The 23,234-nt window shown below is 40.9% G+C and overlaps 1 protein-coding gene across 8 annotated transcripts in view; it reads left to right on the forward strand.

Moving 5' to 3' along the window:
• The window catches only part of INTS6 (integrator complex subunit 6), an 86,188-nt gene that overhangs the window by 33,943 nt on the left and 29,011 nt on the right, over positions 1–23,234 (forward strand). For all 8 annotated transcript variants that reach the window (XM_039542063.1, XM_039542056.1, XM_039542070.1 and 5 more), the window contains 10 exons: positions 7,968–8,151; positions 10,724–10,849; positions 11,738–11,892; positions 16,739–16,891; positions 17,081–17,213; positions 17,749–17,843; positions 18,344–18,454; positions 20,271–20,486; positions 20,599–20,725; positions 22,359–22,501. In XM_039542063.1, coding sequence (XP_039397997.1) covers positions 7,968–8,151; positions 10,724–10,849; positions 11,738–11,892; positions 16,739–16,891; positions 17,081–17,213; positions 17,749–17,843; positions 18,344–18,454; positions 20,271–20,486; positions 20,599–20,725; positions 22,359–22,501 — 1,443 coding nt within the window. The remainder of the gene's footprint in view (positions 1–7,967; positions 8,152–10,723; positions 10,850–11,737; positions 11,893–16,738; positions 16,892–17,080; positions 17,214–17,748; positions 17,844–18,343; positions 18,455–20,270; positions 20,487–20,598; positions 20,726–22,358; positions 22,502–23,234) is intronic.

A 23,234-nucleotide genomic window follows, 5' to 3' on the forward strand; every position in this document is an offset into this window, starting at 1 on the left:
ACGATGCGGCCTTCGGCTCAGCAGTCTTACACTCTGCCATGTCTCACTCCGACCCCACCGCCTAGGTAAGGCTTGGGAATCACCTAACTGGAATGCATAGGAGCAATCACTCGAAGAAGAAAAGACGGTTACTCAGTATTGTAACTGTTGTTCTTCGAGATGTGTTGCTCCTATCCATTCCAGACCCGCCCTCCTTCCCCACTGTCGGAGTAGCCGGCAAGAAGGAACTGAGGAGTGGACGGGTCGGCTGGGGTATATATTCGCCGCTATAGCGGCGCCACTCCAGGGGGCGCCCAGCCGACCCACCAAGTGTTGCTAGGGTAAAAATCTTCCGACGAGCCGTGCACGCAGCGCGCGCACACCTAACTGGAATGGATAGGAGCAACACATCTCGAAGAACAACAGTTACAATGGTGAGTAACCGTCTTTTCAAGTGTCCTATTGTCTTGGCTTTCCCAGTTTTGTTACAACACACAATCACAGGGGTGGCCAACCTGAGCCTGAGAAGGAGCCAGAATTTACCAATGTATATTGCCAAAGAGCCACAGTAATATGTCCGCAGCCCCCACCCTCCCAATCAGCTCCGTTCCAGCCCACCGGCAGCTCTGCCGGTCAGCACCTCCCCCTCCCAATCAGCTGTTTTGCGGTGTGCAGGAGGTGGGGAGAGGGAGGAGCAAGGGCATAGCAGGCTCAGAGGAGGGTGTGGGAAGGGGTGGAGTGGGGGCAGAGCCAGGGGTTGAGCAGTGAGCACCCTCCTCCCCCCCCCCCCAGCACATTGAAAAGTTGTCACCTGTAGCTCCAGCCCCAGAGTCCGTCCCTATACAAGGAGCTGCATATTAACTTCTAAAGAGCCGCATGTGTTTCCACCCCTGCACAATCATAACCTCCTTTGCAAAGGTAGTTTTGGGGTAGAATTTTTCCTGGAGGGCAGCATTTTCAATTTTAAAAGCTAGAAGAGAAGGAAGAAGCTTCTGACTACCAACCATATTTCAGTTTCTGTTCTGGTCTTAACCTATAACCTTTGTACATGTCATCGGGCATGTTGGAAACATGATACATGTCTGAATCATTTTTTGATTTTGTTCTCGTGTGGTTCCAGTTCTTTAATTAGATAAGCCAGATTTTAACTGATATTGACAGTAATATTGTCGTCATGTAATCTGTCAATTCCCTCTGAAACCACCTTCAGTTACTCTTATGTTTAGTGTCTTAAAAATTCCTTGCTTTGTCTTCCTAAGTCTTTGTGTTCTTTGTAAATTTCAACATTCTTGAGGTACTTGACACAAATAGAGACATAACCTTGTTGAGGTCCACAGTGTGTCATTGAGAAGCTGGGGCATCAGTCTCTCCCCTTTCAGTTAACTAGCCATTTGGCTAACTTGTTGCAGAATCACTTTAGGAGGTATTTAACTTTAGCACTGTTAATCACTACTGCCGTTTCAATGAGTAGTAAATAGTGTTCTGAGTGGCAATACATAGGATGTTCAGAATGATTGCACCTGGAAAGTTGTTCTTCAAAGTAGAGTCCTTATGGGTGCTCCACTGTAGGTGTGCTTACATCCCTGCCCTGCTGATCACAGAACTTTGATAGCAGTGTCCGTTGGGCCCACCCATATGCTGTCTCTCCTCATGCTACGCCACGAGACTATCCAGCGCGTGTGGGCTAACCTTCCTCAGTTCCTTTTCAACCACCCTGGCTAGAGATGGAGCCATTAGCAGTCCATTAAGATTTATCTTAATCTACTTATCCATTGTAGTCTCCTAGTTATAATTCTAGTTGTAGTTTTTCTCTCTCTTCCTCTTTCTCTCGCTTAAAAACAGAAAAATAGTTTCTTTTTCTTCCCACCTTTTCTCCCGTCAGGTGCCGTTTCCACCAACAGCCTATGCTCTGTTTACCAGGTTTCAAGAAGTTCTTACTTGTAAAGAGGCAATCCTAATCACAGATAAACACTCTCCGTGCATTCACTGCCTCAGGGAAGGCCGCATACAGCAGAAGTGTGGTCTTTGCCAACATCTCTGGTCAGGATCCCACAAAAATAGAGAGCTCTACCAGAAGACTGTTTTAATGGAGGCAGCTTTCCAACCCCAGTCACCTGATAGACATGAGTCTTCCCTACAGCCTTCTACATCTGAGGGCTGTGGGTCAAAGGAAGCTGCAGACCCGTGTCACAAATCTTCTAAGAAGAGAGCAGGAAGCCCCCTTCATGAGTCCTAAGATACCGAAGAAGATGGTGATTGCTTGCGGCTATCTTCAGCACTGAGACCATCTCAGACCGGCACCCATGGCTCACGGAAACCAACAGTAACCAGTACTGCTGACAGGCACATGAACCCGAGTCATTGGCACCGAAGGACAGGAGTAAGCACTCCTCTAAAAAGATGATCCTGGTATGCGAGCCTGCATCTGTACCACCAGCGGTGGCTTGATCAGCACAGTAGCAACCGGTGTGGACAAGATCCTCATCCCCCCTGGCACTGCCGCTGATGCCGGGACAATCGTTACAGACAGAACTCAGCCATTCAGAAAACCTCTGGATGCTCTGGAATTCCCTCTTCTCGGTACCGAGCCTCTACAAGCACAGGAAATATTCCCGCCGCCATGCCATGTCCCTCTGCTTTCTAGTGAAGGTTCAGACAGCAAGCCTGAGGCAGTAGTGTCGCAGTACTCCTCCCAAGCTCCATACGGTGCTCACTATCAACAGACCTCAAGGGTATACCCACAGATGGCCCCACTACCACTGTTCTGGTATGGCCATCCCTCGGCTCCGCCACCAACCCAATGGCCATATTGGGACCCTTGGCGACGTACTGCCAACATATCTCTTAAGCTCCAAGTCTCACCCGAGAACCCTTGTGGCACACTCCCTTGGCCACACCATCCAGGGGTTCAGAGCCACCTTTCAACTTAGACAAACAGGAAGCCAGTAACAAGGAGGAAGTAACTCTGAGGACCATATCCTCCTCTCCAGATGAAGCTGTCATGCCTTCTCCACCATCTTTGGCAGACGATTTCCATCTCTTTCAGCAACAGGCAAAGAGGATGGCAGACAGTCTCTCCAGATTCCACTGGAGAAAGTCAAGGATACCCACCATCAACTCCTTGATATCCTCTATTCTTCTGCCTCCTCAAAGAGTGCCATCCTGATTAATGAGGCTGTTTTAGACCTGGCAAAGACCATGTGGCAAACCTCATCAGCAGCAGCCCCGACCTGCAAGTGAGCGGACAAAAAATATGTCCCTGCTAAGGAATCTGAATTCCTATTCTCCCACCACCACCCAACTCCATCGCGGTGGATGCTGTCAACTCTCTCGGCCAACACCACCAGTCAAGGGCTTCTCCTTACAACATGAATTGGAAATGCTTTGATCTGTTCAGTAGAAAAGCATACTCCTCAAGCACTCTACAATTTTGTATCACCAACTGCCAGGCCCTCATGGCAAAATATAATTGCATAAACTACTCAAAGCTGAATGACTTTATTGAAAAAATGCCAGAAACACAGCATGACTCATTCAGGGCCATTATCCAGGAGGGCCAATTAGTGGCAAAGACATTGCTGTATTCTGCCCTTGACACGGCAGCTAGGTCCATCTCTACAACTGAGAAGATGCAACGAGCATCTTGGCTTCATTTGTCGGGATTCCCAAAAGAGATGCAGTCCATGGTTGAGGACCTTCTGTTTTGAGGGCACGAAGCTCTTAGCTGAGAACTGGTGCCTCCCTTTATATCCTGAAGGATTCTAAGGCTACCCTCTGGTCACTGGGTATCTATACACTGGGACAAAAGAGACTATTTAGTCCCCAGTCCAAGCATAGACCATGCATGTCTCAATACCAACCTCAGCTCCACTATAAGCTGCAAATAAAGAAAGGGAAATTCCCTAAACAGAAAACTGGCCCACAATCTTCAGACCAGCTGTCTACAGCTAAACACCACTTTTGATGGGCAGGTCAAGGCACCATTAGACGACTCCCCCCAACTGACACAGCCGATCATTGTTCCACACCCATTTGGCCATTGATTGGCAGGGTTCCGCAGTGCCTGGAAATGCATAACATCAGACCAATGAGACTGTCTGAACTGGGTACTCCGTTCAGTTTTACCTCCCGACCACCTCACAACCTTCTTCTTCATCCCTCTTCTGGGACCCTTCTCACGAGAGTTTACTATGACACAAGATAGGTCACTTCCTCCAGCTAGGAGCCATAGAACTAGTACCTCAACATCTGTGAGGGAAGGGGTTCTACTCTCGTTATTTCCTAATACCCAAAAGAAAGGAAGGTTGGAAACCCTTACTAGACTTCAGAGCTCTCAAGAAGTTTGTCAAGGCTCAAAAATTCAAGATGGTCACCTTATTGATGATCATTCCAGCATTGGAACAGGTAGACTGGTTTTCAGCCCTCAACTGCTAGGACATCTATTTTCACATCTTGATCTGCCAGCTCACAGACAATTTCTCAGATTCACTCTGGGACATGACCACTACCAATACAGACTGTTTCCCTTTGGTCTATCATTAGCCCTGAGAGTATTTTCCAAGGTTCTCTCAGTGGTGGCCACTCATTTATGCACTCAAGGGATAATGATTTATCCATACCTGGATGATTGTCTCCTCAGAGCCCGATCTCTCTGGGAAGCTCACCAAGTCACCAACACTACGATACATTTGTTTATAGAGCTGGGTCTACAGATCAACACCCAAGATGTCAACCATCATTCCAGTGCAATACCTGGAATTCATAGGGGCTGACCTTGACATGTTAGAGGCCAAAGCCCTCTTACCTCAGCATAGGTTCCTATCTTTAGTCTTACTCATAGGCACCATTCAAAGCAGCCCACAAATACTGGTCAGGCTTTGCCTCCAACTCTTGGGACATATGGCAGGGGCACGGTGATGATACCTCATGCCAGGCTTCACATGCAATGCCTCCAAATATGGCTTGGCTCGGTTTATTGACCGAACAAGGACAGGTTGTCACTACCCATCAGGATCAAAAACTCCTTAAGCTGGTGGAAGGACCCAGCCAGTGTTTGCAAAGGGATCCCCTTCTTGAAAACATCACCGTCATTGCTCCTTGCCACCAAGACATCACTAATAGGTTGGGGCATGCACCTAAATGGCCTCATGACACAAGGCAAATGATGGCCCACGGAGATATCCCTCCACATCAATCTCCTCAAGCTGAGAGTGGTCAGAATGCCTGTACCCATTTCCTCCTACTGATCACACACGCAGATCCTGACAGACAACGTTGCCTGTACGTACTACATCAATTGGCAGAGGGGAGCCAGATTGCCCTTCCTTTGTGCAGAAGCCATGAGATTATAGATTTGGAAATCTCCCATGATGTTTCACTGTCTGCAGCATACCTCCAGGTACACAAAACTCGGTAGTGGACAGTATCAGTTGCAAATTCCCACACGACCACGAGTGGGAGATGCACCATATATAGGTACTTTGTGACCTATTCAGACAATGGGGGATGCTGTCTACAGTTCTGTTTGCCATTCAGCTGAACAAGAAGTGTCCATGCTACTACTCCAGACTGGGGATGGGATAACACTTCTTAGGTGATGCTCCCCTCCTCCTCTGGGACAGGGACCTTTTCTACACCTTCTCTCCATTTCCCTCACTGTCAAAGGTCCTGCTGAAAATAAAGAGATGGAGCTTGTCATTCTGAGTGCTCCTACTTGGCTGAGGCAGATGTGGTACCCTTACCTCTCTCAGCTTGCAGCAAGACTGTTGATCTCTCTCTTGGCGATTCCGCACCTCCTCTCACAGAGCAAAGGACATACCCTACATCCCAACCTGGGAATTCTCTGCCTCAAAGCATGGCTCCTGATTGGTTCCAACACCTAGAAAGCTTCTGTTCAAGAGACATGATGCACTTACCTGCAGAAATGGTCCAGGTTTCAGATTTGGTACATATCCCAACAAACCTTCCCAACATCTGCAATTCTTCTACATATCCTAGACTATGCTTTAACCCTAAAATGGTTCGGACTATCTTTAAGCTCTCTCACGGTCCACCTAGCAGCTATTAAAGCCTTTCACCAACCTGTAGAGTACTCAGTGCTGTCACTCCTAACTACAAAAAGGTTCCTCAGGGGCATAATAAACTTTTTCCCTCAACTTCGGCTTCCTGCCACCACATGGGACCTGAATCTTGTACTTTAGGGACTGACTAGGCTCCCCTTCGAAACCATGGACACCTGTTCACTAACACCTATCCTGGTAGTGGTCTTCCTGGTAGTGATTATCTTGACCAGGAGAATAGGAGAGAGAGTATCTCTTATGGCGCATACTCCCTACATGGTATTCTTCTGGATAAAGTTATGCTCAGACTGCATCCAAAATTCATCCCTAAGGTAACCTCCTACTTTCACATCAGTTGATTCACCTTCCAGTCTTCTACTCCAAGACTCACCAAGACAACAGGGAGGATATATTGTGTACCTGGATGTCAGGAGAACCCTGGCCTTCTACCTGGATAGGACAAAGGCCTTCAGGAACTCCCCTAGGCTTTATCTCTGCACAGTGGAAAGTTCCAAGGGCTCAGCAATATCAGCCCAAAGACTTTCCGAGTGGGTCTCAAAATGTATCAGACTTTGTTACCAAGTCCGTCATATGATCCCTCCAGATGCCATTCATACACACTCAACAAGGTCAATCTCCTCATCTGTTGCCTTCTTCAAGGATGTCATTATCGCAGACATCTGGAGAGCGGCAACATGAGCGCAAGAAAAAAGACAGCACATGTGCGGGCCCAAAGGACAAAGCTACAAAAGTTCTCCCATTATCAGCACAGGGACACAAGCATACCTACAGTGGAGCACCCATAGCGGGGAAACATTTTGAACCATTGTTACTGCACAAGGTGAGTAACTTCTTCTTTGTCCTTTGTTCAGACAATGACCATAAAATGGGGAAGACGTGTTGTACTGTGTATTCTTGGATGGCATTGTTAGCAGCTTAAAAGTTCTTCATAGTTCTCTTCAGATGTTATGAGTAAACAGCATGCAGTAGGAAGGTATTTTTCTCTATATGGATGCTTGTTAGACATTGATGTCCTTGGGTGAACATGCGATGTCATCTTACATTAATATTAATTTTAATCTTATTTTTCTCTTCTTGCACCATGTTGTGGTGGACCTAAAAGTTAAAATACGTCTGTAGTATATCTAAAGTGAAGTGTTTCAATCACTTCTTTAAATTGCTCATTGTATGCTACATTAAAGGTGATATTGTCATAAAAATTGCAATTCTTATCAAGTTAAGTCTTTGACTCTTAGTTCTTATGGTGTAATCACCAAATGAACCCCAGAAGTTGTCAAAGGATAAAGATAAGCAGGAACTACTCTTCAGTTAAGCTGCTATGCAAGCTGGAAGGCCTGTAACAGAGACTTAATTTATCATTAGTGCTAGATTTTAATAACGATGGCACTGAAATGTTTCTTTTGCAGGATCATCATACCCACCAATATTCTGGTCTTCCATTTAGTTGATAGTTCATTTGTGCATTCATTGGTGCATTTTATCTTGAAGATGAATGCAGAGAAACAGACTTTCTGAAATGAGCCTGGATCCTTTCAGTGCTTACCAAAAACAAACTTCAATTTAGTGCACTTTAGGCAAATGAGATCTTAATATTACTGTGGAAAGAACATTGCGGTAATGTAGTTCTGCTTGCAGGAATTCTCAGTAAAACAAGTTTAAAGAACTTAAAAGTAAACGTACATCTTCAGAATTTCATATTGCTGTGAAATGAGTTTATGTACAGTGCTGACTTAATTATGGATCTCCCATATTTATTTATATATAAAATATCTGATCTTTGTTATATTGTAAGCTTCTCTGGGTTACATATCCATTTGGTTGATTTGTACAATAAATTGCAGTCATGTAGCTACTTGATTTTGAATGCACTGTTTTGTGAAGAAAAAGTTTAAATATTTTTCTTTTCAGCTCCATTTACCTCTCAATTCTCCTTTACCTGGAAGTGAATTGACTAAGGAACCTTTTCGCTGGGATCAGAGACTATTTGCTTTAGTTCTGCGTTTGCCTGGCATCACAACTCCAGAATCAGAGCAGATAGCAGGTGTGCCCGTTGATGACTCAGCAATTACACCTATGTGTGAAGTCACAGGAGGTGAGTGCCATAGCTTCACTTGACAAAGTAGATCTTTCAGAAAAGTGATTTAGCATATAGCTCAGTTGTATTAGACAGTATTTGAAAATTTCGGACTCCTTGGTTTAATCTCTTTAAAACACTGGGCATAACGGGGCTACATATTTACAGCTCTCTTAGGACACATAAGTAGTAAAATTACAAATAAATTCATCGTAATAGTCTTGAAAGGATGTGCATTTGCTTTCTTCAGTAATTTTGACCAGAAGGGGGAAAATATACTTAGCGTTTTAGGCACTCATCCAGAAGTCTTAAGAATCATGAAATCTGCTCGATAGTGAGATAGTGTTCAGTTTGCTGGCACGGGACATGCCAGCATTTGAAGGCCATGGAATGTGTTTTCTTTTGAGAACTGATACATATTTCTTAAATTAAAAATATTTTTGGACAAATTTCTGCATTTTCCCTTTTCCTCCACTGCCTCTCGTGTTCTCTTGTAATCTCTCATGATTATCTGTCTCATTTAGATTGTAAACTTCTCTGGTACAGTCCAGAAGTTGTCTTCTCTATAGAGTGCCATGAACACACACCAAGTATTTTAAAAAAAAAATCCATTTGATAGTAATTGGGGTGGGAGAAGAGGGAGAAAAGGAAAGAATTTAAAGATGTAAAAGAAACTTAAATCAGATGTGATGCCCAACTTCTCAGAATGTAAAGCAGATGCCTTAACCACTGGATTAAACAGGCTTTTTGATTCATTTAAAAGGTGTTGAAGTGTGCCACAAGGGGGAGCTCACATTCCAAGAATGCAATAGAGACCTTAAGTTAACAAGGAAATTCTTAAAATGTAAAAGGCAATAAAGTTAAAACAAAATTTTTTAGTTACCGAGATGCGTGCAGAACTTCTTTAATGAAATCATTTAATGACTGTCTTGCTGCTTCAATTAAGTGACATATGTTTTCTTTGTAACTTGTTTATATATTTCTCCATAACTACATCAGCAAAAATCATAAGTCAGCCCTTCTAGTTTCTTGATGAGTAAGAATTAAAAGGGCTAAATGTCAACAGCTTGACTAAGGGATGACTAAGAGGGGACATAAGTCTAAAAATACTTGATAGGCAGAATCTCCAAAGTAGAAGAGAAAATATATAGTGAAACACAGAGGTATAACTAAGAATAATAAAATGAAATTGTGGTAGGAAAAACATTTACAGATGTATTAGTTTGTGCAGTGTCTACCAGGGGAAGTTATGGACACACCAGTGTTTTTTACGTGCATGTGTGGAATGAATTTTGTTATGTGCACCAATATGGAGGTGATGTGTGGTGGGGGTGGGGCCGAGGGGTTCAGAGTGTCGGAGGGGGATCAGGGCTGGGGCAAAGGGTTGGGTGCAAGGGGCAGGGCTCCGTGTATGACTGAAGGCTCTGTGGGGGGCCAGGGATGCAGGGTTTGGGCTGCAGGCTGCCCCGGGGCTACAGTCAAGAGAGAGGACTCCACCAGCCCTCTCTCGCCGCAGCAGCTTGGGGCTGGGTGAGAGGGGCCTCTCCCTGGCTGTGGCAGTTCTGGCTTGGCCGGGCCTGGTCTGGGCCAGGCCAGGGGAGGGGCTCCTCTCCCTGGCAGCTCTGGCAGACCTGGGGAGGAGCACCTCTCTTGGCAGCTCCAGCGGGGCTGGAGGAGGGGCGCCTCTCCCCACCTGCACGGCCCTTGATAGCCTGATGCATGGCTGTGCAGCTTACAGGGAACTTAGGATGCCCCCTTGGGAAAACAGACATAATATAGAGTAGGAGACAATCTTGCATTGATGTGGACTGCATGACCTTATAAGTCTCTCCATTGCTATCTTGAGCATTTTAACAGAACATAAAATTATACTAGTTGTGCTATACCTTTTAAAAGGATTCAGTGCAATATTTAATGGTATTAGGGCAATACTTCAGGTTCCTCATCAGGATGTAATAGAAGTACTTTTTTTTTTTGGCTTTGAGACATTGATACAAAGAGCACAGCAGGGCATTATTTGTCATTTGGATAGTTTCTTTACATTGACAATCACAATCCTTACTTATATTGACAAACATAATCTATGAAGACATCTTCTATTCTATAAACACAAAACTTGTTACTTTAAGTAATTGTATAGTTTGCTGATACTTTTTTGATTTTTCTAATTACTGTGTGATTGGTTATACAGTAGTTACCAATAAGATATTTGCTAACAATAATCTACTAACATAGTATCTGAGGTGCTACACTATTTCCTTATACAGGGTACTTCAGAATGATACATAACTGCAGCGCTTCAAATACCATAATGTGATATATGTTGATATATGGTGTTATCTGAATGGCCACTGCTTTATAAACAAAAATACCTGCTTGCATGGCCAATTCAATTTTGAGAATGTAATAAACATGCAGCACATGCAGTTCTAGAATACTTGTTACATTGGGAAAGGATGGTAGATGTCTTAAATTAAATGCATTATAGCTAGGCTTCTATTAAATAGATTAGTCTGAAAAAATTTCGAAGGTGAAGGGAGAAATATAAGGTAATAGACTTGTTCTTGAGACTTTTTTTCTTTCATCCTAGGTCGCTCGTATTGTGTCTGTTCTCCAAGAATGCTGAATCAGTGTCTTGAGTCATTGGTTCAAAAAGTGCAAAGTGGAGTAGTAATAAACTTTGAAAAATCTGGACCAGATCCTTCACCAATTGAAGGTATTTGAAAAATTCTACATACTTTTGTGACCAATTTGATTTGGACTTGGTATTCAAATTTAACAATTGCCAGAAGTGTACATAGTTTTATTTCGAAGAAGCACTACAGTGTTGGACACCATTGTTCCTTTCCAATGTAGTAATATGGCCAAATTCTTGAGTGGATTAAATTTCTATAGATTTACTCCTTTTTATAAATAAAAAATAAATAAAAATTAATGGAGATATCCTATCTCCTAGAACTGGAAGGGACCTTGAAAGGTCATTGAGTCCAGCCCCCTTCCTTCACTAGCAGGACCAAATGCTGATTTTGCCCCAGATCCCTAAGTGGCCCCCTCAAGGATTGAACTCTCAACCCTGGGTTTAGCAGGCCAATGCTCAAACCACTGAGCTATCCCTCTCACCTCCCCCATTTGTTCTAAATATAAATAACTTGCCTACTTCTTCTAGAACATGTTCATGGAAAATAGTAGCTTTTTTCTAACCTTGAAATGTTGTATATTAAAAGTTCATTCATATTAGATCAATGTGTGTTAAATCTTCATGCACCAGGAAAATATTTGATTCATCTAGTATTTGTGATAAGGAAAGGAAACTTCAGTTGAGTTCACAGTATATCAGATAATAGAACAACTGGTTTTTTCAGACTCTCATTCATTAAGCATTCAACAGTGTTACTCAACTCTAAATTAGTTAGCATTTCTGCTGGAAATGCTAAAAATTACTTGGACACTGGTATGTACTATTGTTGTGGTTTCTAAAATACTTTTAAGGATATCCCTATTAAGGTGTATAAAAATCCTTGCACACTCCATATAAAGTGTTTAAATAATTTGAAATACTATATAATTAAATATAGAGTTATGGAGGTAATTTTGTTTTTTATAGATGGACAAATGGATATAGCTAGGTCTTTTGGACCCCATCCTTGGCACAACTGTCACAAACTTATCTATGTCAGACCAAACCCTAAAACTGGAGTTCCCATAGGACACTGGCCTGTTCCAGAATCCTTTTGGCCAGATCAAAATTCTCCAACATTGGTAAGTAGTTGAAGTGAGGGAAAAGTCATTTAACTGCTTCCTGTTCATGGGTTTTAAATCCTGGGCTACCTGGTTCAAATATGAGCACTGCAAAGGAAATTTAGGCTAAAGTCTGAAAGGAAATGCAGCAGACACAGATGTTTCAACTGCTGTGAATAAGATACTGAATGGCAATTAACATACTATGTTCATTGTGGAATAATTGCATAAGAGACATCTGCTTCTTTAAGAAACAAACTGCCTATAAGACTTTTATTGCTAACATCAGAGCACAATGCTATGAACATAAAAACATCTTACTTAAATATGTCTCTTTGGAGTTCAATCTGAGAATTTTCCCTTAGGACACAATTTAGAATGCAAAGATCCTAGAACTGATGCACGTTCATCTCTCTTTATTTTGTAAACTATCATATTTAACCATCCAAAAGACACTATTGCTTGTGAGGGGATGGGGGAGGATCTCTTTGTAAATATCTCCTAAATTGGGAAAAGGTGAAGCTCATGGTGACAGTGTTCTTTCAGTGCAGAAGTGGCAGAGTTGGCCCGTATCTCCTGTTCAGTGTAGCAGTGCTTCTAATCTACCACAAATAGTAGAAACTTTACCTCAAATTGAAAAAATTTTCTCACTGGCAATACATTAAAAGGATGTACCTGTGCCAATTTGTATTTGTAATGTAGTATAATATAACATTCAACGTTGATTGGAAATATTACAGTTGAACTGACGTAATTTTGGGCTATTTCCTTCTTTATAAGAGGATCTTCACTGTTAGTCTTTGTGCCCTACATCTGATTTATTAAAGTTTACAAACATAAAGGTGTTCTATGCATTTGGCTTGCAGAGAACATGAAGTGCTTCAACTCCACAACGGGCATACCCCATATCTGTCTGCCTTTCTTCATTCACTTGAGTCTGGGTTTAACACAGTTTTGTGAATTACTGTTCTAGGCCCATGGTTCCCACACTTTATAGTAGTGAAGCTCCCTTACAGATATTTTAAAACTTGGTGACTCCCTTCAACCAAATTACCCCCCCGCCCTGTAAATAAAAACTTACTTGGGACAATAGAGTTCAGATTTTGCGACTTTATTGAACTACACACAGTTTAATTATATAATCTGATCTAATCTGGGTTTTTAAAACTAATTAGAAAATATGGATTGCTTGACATGTTTGGACACAGACTAATATTTTAGTGTGTGGCCTGGTCAGAACCTCCAGTGTCTGGGGCTTTTCTTTGATTCCTTCAATCTGTAAATTTTTCAAAGTTACCCTTGGTGCCTTTTGTATATAGTTCCTGATAGTAAGTTTTAAATAGTTTTATAGTTTTTAGCTGTTTTGTAGTTAGATTTCCCAACTTGGGGACCTTTTCTATTCCCATACTCCCTTGTGAGTATTGGGGAGAACTTGGGACTTCAAACTCAGTGTCCTGCCCCCATTCTGTCTTCATCAGCAACAATGACCAGCTCTGTCTGTAGTGTCTTGGGGAGGCACACATCGCAGTTAGGTGTATTACCTGCCACTCTTTCCCTAGCCATAGGCATGACCTGAGGGAATTCTGGCTTAGAAAAGACCTCATGGAGAAGGCCACAAAGCTGGCGTTGGACACAGGCTGAGGCAACCCCCAAACATCAGCCTGAATTGACACAGAGCTCACTTCCTGCCAGAAGGTCTGACTGTTGCAAGGCAATCCATACCCACAGATTCTGCCCTTCGGCATCTTGTCAGGAGACAGAACACTTGGACAAGTATAAGAGCACCCTCTAATTCTGCTTTGAAGACGTCCAATGCAACTTTGCCTAAATCAAGCAAATCTGCTCGTTCAAACCCTAAAGACTTCGTACATCCTGCGTCCCAGGGACATGACTCTAAAGCTCATGTCTCAATGCCAGATAACATGACAACCATATTTAACTGGGTGTAGAAGCAGTCATCCTGTGGAATTGGTGTATCAAGAGTTGAATCACCATGGCAGCTTATCTTCCATGAATTCAAAATGTGTTGGAAGACACCCTCAGCAGGCATTTTGCTATCGACCGCAAGTGAGAATTGCATGATTCGCTAGTAAACAGCATCTTTGCTCAATGAGGGACCCCCAATTGGGATCTGTTTCCTTCTCAAACAAATGAGAGATGTAGAACATACTGCTCCACAGGAGTGCTAGGACTACACTTCTAGGGCAATGCTTTCCTTCTTCCCTTATCAGACTGTCTCAGCTATGCCTTTCCTCCCTAAGCAGTCCTTCCTCGGGTCCTGCAGAAAAATCTTTAGGACAATGGCAAGTGACATCTTTATAGTCCCCGATTGATCCAGACAGTTTTGGTTTCCAAAACTCCTACAACTGTCATCGGATTCTCTGATCACCATCCAGTCCTTTCTTGGTCTCTTGATGCAGGAGAAGGGCAAGATCAAACATACCAACCCTGAAGTGCTTTTCTAATCTCTTAGCTTTTGGATGGGAATCAACATTAGAACATTATTGCTCTCAAGCTGTACAAACCATCCTTAATAATAGCAGAAAGGTTTCCACTAAGACATGCTATTCAGCCAAGTGGAAACATTTTTCCATCTGGCTACATCAAAACATTTATCTCCAGAGTCAGTGGATATATCCCTCATTTTGGACTAGCTTTTCTCTCTCTCAAAACAGCTGGGCTTTCCCAAAGCTCTGTACAAGTTCATCTGGCAGCAATCAGCGCGTGCTATCTACTGTCAGATGGTTGTTCAATTTTCGCTCACCTGTTGACTACCACATTCATAAAGGGACTTACAACTTTTCTGCCAATAAAGGAAACGTGTTCCTCATTGGGACTTGCATCTTGTACTTTGGGCACTCCCAAAGCTTCCCTTTGAGCCATTATCTACATGTTACATGTGTCACTTATTAGTGAATGTTGGTTTCCTTATGGCCACCACCTCCACTGAAAGGATAGGTGAGCTAGGAACCCTAATGGTGGGGTCCACCATATGCTATATTCCATAAGGACAGTCTCTTTAGAACTATGTCTGAAATTCACTTCCAGAGTAGTTTCGGCGTTTCACATTTAGGGGGGAGGGATAGCTCAGTGGTTTGAGCAATGGCCTACTAAACCCAGGGTTGTAAGTTCAGTCCTTGAGGAGGCCATTTAGGGGTCTGGGGATTGGTCCTGCTTTGAGCAGGGGGTTGGACTAGATGACCTCCTGAGGTCCTTTCCAACCCTGACATTCTATGATTCTATGAACCAATCAGTTGTTTGTTTTTTCCAAAACCTCATGCGTCTGAAGAAGGGGGAACCTCACTCCCTTGTTGTGTATGACATGCTCTCGCCTTCTACCTGAAAAGGACAAAACAAAGTAGAAAATCACCTAGATAGTTTCTCGGTATAACAGAACGAGTCTGAGGTCAAGCTATATCGTCGCAGAGGATCTCTGAGGATCTCAGGCTATATCCTGCTTTACCAGTAGTTGCATCTTCCTTCCCCTCCTAGGGTGAGGGCTTGTTCTACAAGAGCATAAGCAACTTTAGTGGTATTGCTTAAGGAAGTACCCTTATTTATCTGTGTGAGAATTCTGTGCCAAAAAATTTAAAATTATGCGCATGATATTTTAAAATTCTACATACTTTTATTTGTCAAAACAACAATATAATCATAAGAACATAACTTAGGCTACGATTTGATCATGGAGGTTGTGGATCGCAGACCTCCATGACTTCAGCCCACAGCGGCTGGGAGCGTCAGAGTACTCCCACCTCCTGTGGTGGCTGGGAGCTGCGGGGTCCCCCTGCTGCTTGGAGTGGCAAGGTCCCCCTGCAGCTCCCCAATTCTCACAGGCAGCGGCAGCTCCCCAGCGGGGCAGGGGGAATCCCCCTGGCAGCTCCAGCGGGCGGGGGAGGGGTAAGCGGGGAGTAAGTGGGGCAGGGCCTTGGGGAAGGGGTGAGGTAGATCCTGGGTTGATCGTAAATTCAAAACGTGGTCTTGCGCATAAAAAGGTTGAAGACCACTGCTGTAGGACATGTTTTCTGATCCTTTTATCATTCTCGTGGCTATGCTCTGAACCTTCTCCAATTTATCAACATCCTTCTTGTATTGTGGGCACTGGAACTGGACATAGTATTCCAGCAGTGGTTGCACGAGTGCCAAATAACCTCTACTCCTCCTCAAGGTTCCCCTGTTCATGCATCCCAGGATTTCATGAGCTTATTTGGCCACTGCATCACAATGGGAGCTCATGTTCAGCTGCTTATCCCCCATACTCCATCCCTGTCCCCAAATCTTTTTCATAGTCACTACTTCCCATGATAGATTCCCCCGTCCTGTAAGCATGGGCTAGTCTTTGTTCCCAAATGTCTACATTTACATTTAGCTGTATTAAAATTTATAGTTTGCTTGTACCCAGTTTATCAAGTGACCTAGATTGCTTTGAATCAGTGACCTGACCTCTTCATTGTTTACCACTACCCCAATTTTTGTGATATCTGCAAACTTTATCAGTAGTGATTTCATTTTCTTCCCAGTCATAAATAAAGACATTAGAGTAGAATAATTACTCCATTTGCAAATCATTGACCTTGCCTGACCTGTTGACTTAGCAGTTAAAGTACTTAGCTTTTACTTTCTAAATATACTTACACTCTATATTAAGATAGTATCTGTTAATGTGTCTCTGAAATAAAGAAATAGGAACACTAACTTAATATTTCATCTTATTGAACCTTGAACAGCTGTTGGGTTTAGGTAGGTAGTAAATACTAAGGGGCAATTTTCCAAAACACTTTCATATTGTTTCAGAATAAGATTTAGTATGACTAGATCTTGTTTGTTGGTGCAGACCCACACTTAACAGCTGAATGTTTCTGTTTAGCCACCTCGCACATCTCACCCTGTAGTGAAGTTCTCCTGCACTGACTGTGAACCAATGGTCATTGACAAACTACCTTTTGATAAATATGAGTTAGAACCTTCACCGCTGACCCAGTTTATTCTGGAAAGGAAATCTCCTCAGACCTGCTGGCAGGCAAGTTGAATATGTATTAACTAAAGGACATTTATCTGAGAAATAGTATTCTGTAAATAACTTGGAATGAAATTCTAATTACATGTGTTGATTTACTATAAACTTAGTGACATCACACCTTTAACTTATAACTCATACTTTAAAACTATTTATGTACAACATGAATTACATGAACTCTTCTTATTGCAGGTGTATGTGAGCAATAGTGCAAAATATAGTGAACTTGGCCATCCTTTTGGTTACTTGAAAGCCAGTACAGCACTGAATTGTGTGAACCTGTTTGTGATGCCTTACAATTATCCAGTCCTCCTTCCGCTCTTAGGTAAATACAGCTTTCTCAAATCCTTCTGATGTGGTAGGCAGATGGAAAATTGCTTCAGCCTAGTTATATTTTTTGTTGTTAATGCTGCTGTTAATAATCATAAGCCTATGCAAATCCAAAACATTAAGAATGTAATATTCCTACTGAAAAGAGAACATTTCTAATTTTTCTGGTATCTACTATATTCATGATTCACTTAGCAAAAAATTACTACCGTTCCTGATTCTGAGTATAATCCTGTTGATTTCTAAAAATGAGTGTTTATTGTTCAGATAAACTCCCCTTCTAATATGCTGTGGCTGCCACTTTTCCCCCCCTGCTGCTGCTGCAAAGCCCTTCTTTTCCCACTCCCAAGATTCTGCTTTCCTTACGCACCACATGGATTGCATCCAATAGTAATTAGCTCTGATTAAGGCTTAGTGTAGTAGGACGAACCTTTAGAAGAAATGTTCTTAGAAAATGTGTGGTGAGTGATGCCTTACATTTAGTAACGCGCCTCTCATTTAACTTTATCTCTGTTTGTATAACTTCTTAGATGACTTATTCAAAGTACACAAGGCAAAGCCAACTTTAAAATGGCGGCAGTCATTTGAAAGCTATTTGAAGACAATGCCTCCTTACTATCTAGGGGTAAGATTTATTGTATGTGTGTTTTAAAATTTCTGCTGTATCCTATAATTTATGGTAAACTTGTATCTTCAGTTATTAGCTTGTTGTGTTAACTGCCTTCTTTTGGATTATATTTTATAAAGCAATTAGGATGTTCTGAACATAATAAAAAGTTAATGTGTACAAATCTAGGATTTCACATTTATGGCATCATGTATGCCCCGGAAGAATTACTTTCCTAAAATTTACATTAATGTCTTGACTTTTCCCTTTGACTGTAATGTTATAAAAACTGGGTCAAGTATAACTACTGCTTGAACTATACCTCCACTAATATTTAATGATTCCGCATTAATGTTGCTGTACTTAAAGGAAAAGGATGTTATGTTGCCTTAAAGGGTTACAAATTCACTTTGAAATGAACGCATTAAGCAATAATGTGATTTAAATTCTTGTTACAAACTTAAGGATACAAATATACAAGGATATACATATGTAAGTGTATATATTACTTGTTTCAGCCTTTGAAGAAAGCTGTGAGAATGATGGGAGCGCCTAACCTTATAGCAGATGGTGTGGAATATGGACTTAGTTACAGTGTCATTGCATACCTCAAAAAGTTGAGTCAACAGGTAATGTTGATGCAAAAGAGCAGTAAAAAAAAGAAAACTAAAATTGAAAAACACTTAGTATCAGACTAACTTGAAAATATCAGTGAACCATATTGGTTCTCATAGTAAAGGGGCAAGAAACCTCAAGTTACCTGAATTCCTACATGTGATTACCGTTGGTACATCTTCCGTTCTCTAAATTAGTTCAAAACTTTTTTGTAATAGGCTAAACTGTACATACATACTGAAATGTGGCTGATTGGATGACTCAAGGTATATAGTATGCAAGCAGCATTTTCATATGTGCCAATTTGAATATATTTGTGGCTAAAAAGACAGTCCTTTCTGCTCTGCTAAAAATCACCTTGCATGCGATTACGGATTTGTGCCTATATGTAATTGGGCCAGAATGTAGCCGCCTTTCCTATTTGGCCCAGAGTTTTTGAAGTGCTTCAGGATCCATGAAAGATGAAAGGCATTAGCTAAATATAAAACATAGTAAACTGCCTTTCATCCATATTGAAGTGCTTGCTTACAAATGAGGAAACTGGCAGAGAATGGACAAGGTTACACCCCAAGCCACTGGCAATGGTGGGGAGTAGAACCCATATCTCCTGCTCTAGCAGGTAAAAACCATTGATTTAACATTATCACTTTCTATTTTGTTGTCTCTCCAACTTTTTTTGGATAATCACAAAATTGAGTAGCTTTGACACAAAAGGATATAGAGATGCAAATATTAATGACTTTGTATGTTAACATTTCATAAACAGAGTTTAAAAGCCCTCAATATAAATCTTACTTTTTAAACTCCTAGTTATAGCCTGTGGAAATCTGTGATGAATCTTACCAAATTGTGTGGTCATTTTGCTAAAAAACCTGCATAATATATAAATCTGTATATTTATACATTTTTGGCTCAAAATACATAAAATACATTGTTGTACAGTATGTTATACCTACATTAGAGTATACTAGTAATCCTCCTTAAAATGTTTGGTTCCTTTTGAAAGATTCTACCAGTTTGAGAGTTCTTTTCTTAAAATGGGAAATAACATTTGAACTTTCAGTATGGAAGGAACTTCTCAACTGCAACCTCTGAATAAACATTGTATGGCAGTCAGAAGTTCTCAAATGATTTTTGGCTCATTGTTCAACTGTATTCTACCAAACTACTAGTGATGCATTGTAGAATACATTTGAATTTGGGACATACTTGGCAGGTGAAAAATTACTGGCTGTGGTGGATTGTCTGCCAAATGGAGGAAGAATCAAAAGATTGCTGTGTGTTCCCTTATTTTGTTGGAGCTGAAGTCTCTCTTCCTTTAATCTCGGGTTCTTTTCCTATCTTCTACTGACTTTTTTAAAAAAAAGAAATTGATACCATCATATAAGTCCATAATAAATACAGTTAAATGAGATAAGTTACTTTGTGAGAATTCTCATAAGACTTCAGCTGTTTTCACAGAGAAAAGTGAAATCCATGAGCACGTACAGAAATTCTGGCGCAGTTTTCCAATAATCGTAATCACGGCATTTTTATGAAAATAAAAGCATTGCATGCATATTGGTGCTTAGATATTATGATAATGGGCACCCTAGAAATACCTGTAAGATCTAGACACAAAAACTGTTTACCATATTCTAATGATTTAGAATTGTAGTAGTACATTCAGCAAACCACCTTAAACACTCATCCACATTATATTTTTTTATAGTGTATTAGCACATTGCCGAATCTTCTAGGTAAGAATTAGGAATGAATTTAATATTCTGACTAATCCTTTTAAGAGTATATTATCAATTTTATTTATTTATTTATTTATTTCAAATTAAGGCCAAAATAGAGTCCGATAGAGTCATTGGCTCTGTAGGCAAAAAGGTAGCGCAAGAGACTGGAATTAAGGTCAGAAGCAGATCACACAACCTGTCTATGGCACATAGGAACGATTTTCAACAACTGCTACAGGGGATTACTGGGGAAATTCCTCATAGACTTCTAGACCTCAATATGAAGGAGTATGCTGGGTTCCAAATAGCTTTGCTGAATAAGGTAAGCACCATTATGTGTAATGTTGTTATTTTCGATACACTTCCATTGAAGTATTAGATGTTATTTCATATGTAGTATTAATCAAAGCTTTACTATATTGCTGCAACTGTAGGAATTGAAACCTCAGACCTTTAGAAATGCTTATGATATACCCAGAAGGAATCTTTTGGATCACTTAACAAGAATGAGGTCTAATCTTATGAAGATAACTCGCAAGTTTCTCAAAGGACAAGATGAAGGTTAGATTTCTTTGTTTATTGGTTGCATATCTTAATATGTGTAGTAGTTAGTACTATTAGCATAACTTTGTATAGTGTGCTGAATGGAGTAAAATTGAGCCTTCTTCAATAGATGCTTAGTTGGGAGGTTGTGTTTCTGAAATAAACTTATTCTAAGATGGCTGCTATTGCACATGAACCCCAGTGGCTTTTCTTGGGCTTTCTCACCACATCTTTATTATAAGTTAGACATGTTCCAGTGGCTCATGGAAGACAAAACTTATATCTTCCATTTAATTTCTTTGACTGTCCTTGTCTTAAGAACAGTCTTGTTTTCTTCAGCTTTTGATTGTTTGTTTGTTTTTGTTTCACCTTTTTTCCGTCTTTGCGGGTATATCAAAGGACAAATATCTTCTGGACAGTCCTGGACACTGAAGTCCTCTGTCCATATAATAGGTACATAATAGGCATTGGCAGAGCAGGTTTCCACCCCACATCCTGCCAACTTGCCTCACCCTTTACCTGAAAGGAGCACCTCTCTCAGTGAGAGAGCAGTTGTCTCCATGCTAATTCAGTTTTTTCTCTCTGTGGTGACTTTCAGCAGGCAATACAATAACTTGTGCTAGCCATAAATGTAGTAGTAGAGCTCAAGAGAAGTACTCTGAGTACTTTGCAGTTACAGTGCTTCATTACACTGTGGCACCTGATGAGTAGAAGACAATAATGGAAAGAATGAAATAAGAATAGACAAGAAAAAGGAAAAAAGACAAGAAAAAATAGGACTTGTAACTATTTCTCAATGACAAATATTCGTCTGGCCTAAGTAATGATAGAACGTCACTACCATCTAATGACTATTAAAAAAGTTGTGTCTAGTTCCTGGAGAGGTGCCCATATTACAACTGGCATTAAGTCTAATGTAATCTGCTACCCAACCTACCTCCTTGCTGAGCAAAGGGATTGATGGGTGAATTTTGACATGTTGTGCGGTCAAGAACACATTGAGGACCTGAATCACAAGGACTCTTAAGAAAATGCTGAATTTTCAGTGTGTTTTCAGTGTGCTGACAATATTAGAAAAGGACATTTCTCAAGTTGTTGGTGTTTTACTTCTAACTAATAAAATGTGTTTGGCAGTTAGGAAGGGGCTTTTTGTGTAATCAAAGTTCAGAGTAGCATGTAAGGTGGAATATTACATAATTTCATACATCAGTGTAATAGTAGCCTCAGTGCATTTACAATTAATGCGTTCAGATAGTCTCCATTCCTTTCCCTCCACCCATCCTATCCAAAAAGAATTGTGTATAATGTTGGGAAAACGAAAACTGTACCCAGGAGGCTATCACTCATTTCTAGGGTGAGATGATCAATACACATATTACATACATTGATTTCTTCAACCCCAGGCAAGTCTTCCACAGTATGTGAAGTAGTATATTAAATATTTTAACTATTATGTTGGTAGGGAGGAAGATGGGTTTTGAGCATCTATTTCTATATACTTTTATGTTGCTATATCATGATAAAAAAGGTGGGATAATATGAAAACTGGATGCGTGAAATGCAGCCAGAATTAAATCCTGACAAAACAAACAATGTCATACTGTTTGTATAGGCATAGTCTTTTGATAAAAACTATCTTCAATTCCAATAGATCAAGTTCACAGTGTACCGATAGCACAAATGGGAAATTATCAGGAGTACCTAAAACAGATACCATCTCCTCTTCGAGAGCTTGACCCTGATCAACCCCGAAGGCTGCATACATTTGGTAATCCATTTAAATTGGACAAGAAGGTAATTTCTCTGTAATACTCATTTTGTGTAATACTAGTGTTACGGCATTTGTATGTGTTGCTAACTAGATAGAAGCCATCAAAGTGCGTAGGAAAAGAAGGCCACTATATTTCTTAGGAAATTTACTCAACCCTTTTTAGACCACCTATTTTTTCATGGAGAGGCAGACTTGACTAGAAATCACTTATTGAAACCTCTGCATTTTTAGTATGAAATATTCATATGTTGTGAAATTGCCAACACTTTACCTCCCTTTTTTTTTAACCTCTGCCCCTTTTTATTAAACCCTTTCTTAGCAAAAAGCTTGCATTAACTTGATGGCTTCTCTAGTTTTTCACTAGCCCAAGGACATGGATTCTCAATCCCTCACAAATCTAGGCCTTTGACTTCAGTGAACTACCAAGATAGTTGAATATTTAACTGACTTAAAATTACCTTGCGTCTGACTCCAGTTTAGAGGTCATGTTTTACAGGGAAATTTTATAACCATAGTCAGCTTTCTTACTTGGTATATTGTTTATAGAGTGGTCTTCAATACATCAGTCCTAATCTCTCCCAGAGTAAATCATTTGCCCAGGTTTTTTTAATTGGCATTTGAGAGAAGCCAAGACAAGGTGGTATATTTTCCTGATTGAATTGTCTTATATCTGGCAAAAGTCAGGAAATTGTTGGACGTGTTTTTTGTTAAACTTGCTGTGCAAGATAACACAAATTTAAGAGAGCTTTTTAAAAA

Source organism: Mauremys reevesii, linkage group 1 (genome assembly GCF_016161935.1).
Source record: "Mauremys reevesii isolate NIE-2019 linkage group 1, ASM1616193v1, whole genome shotgun sequence".
NCBI lineage: Eukaryota > Metazoa > Chordata > Testudines > Geoemydidae > Mauremys > Mauremys reevesii.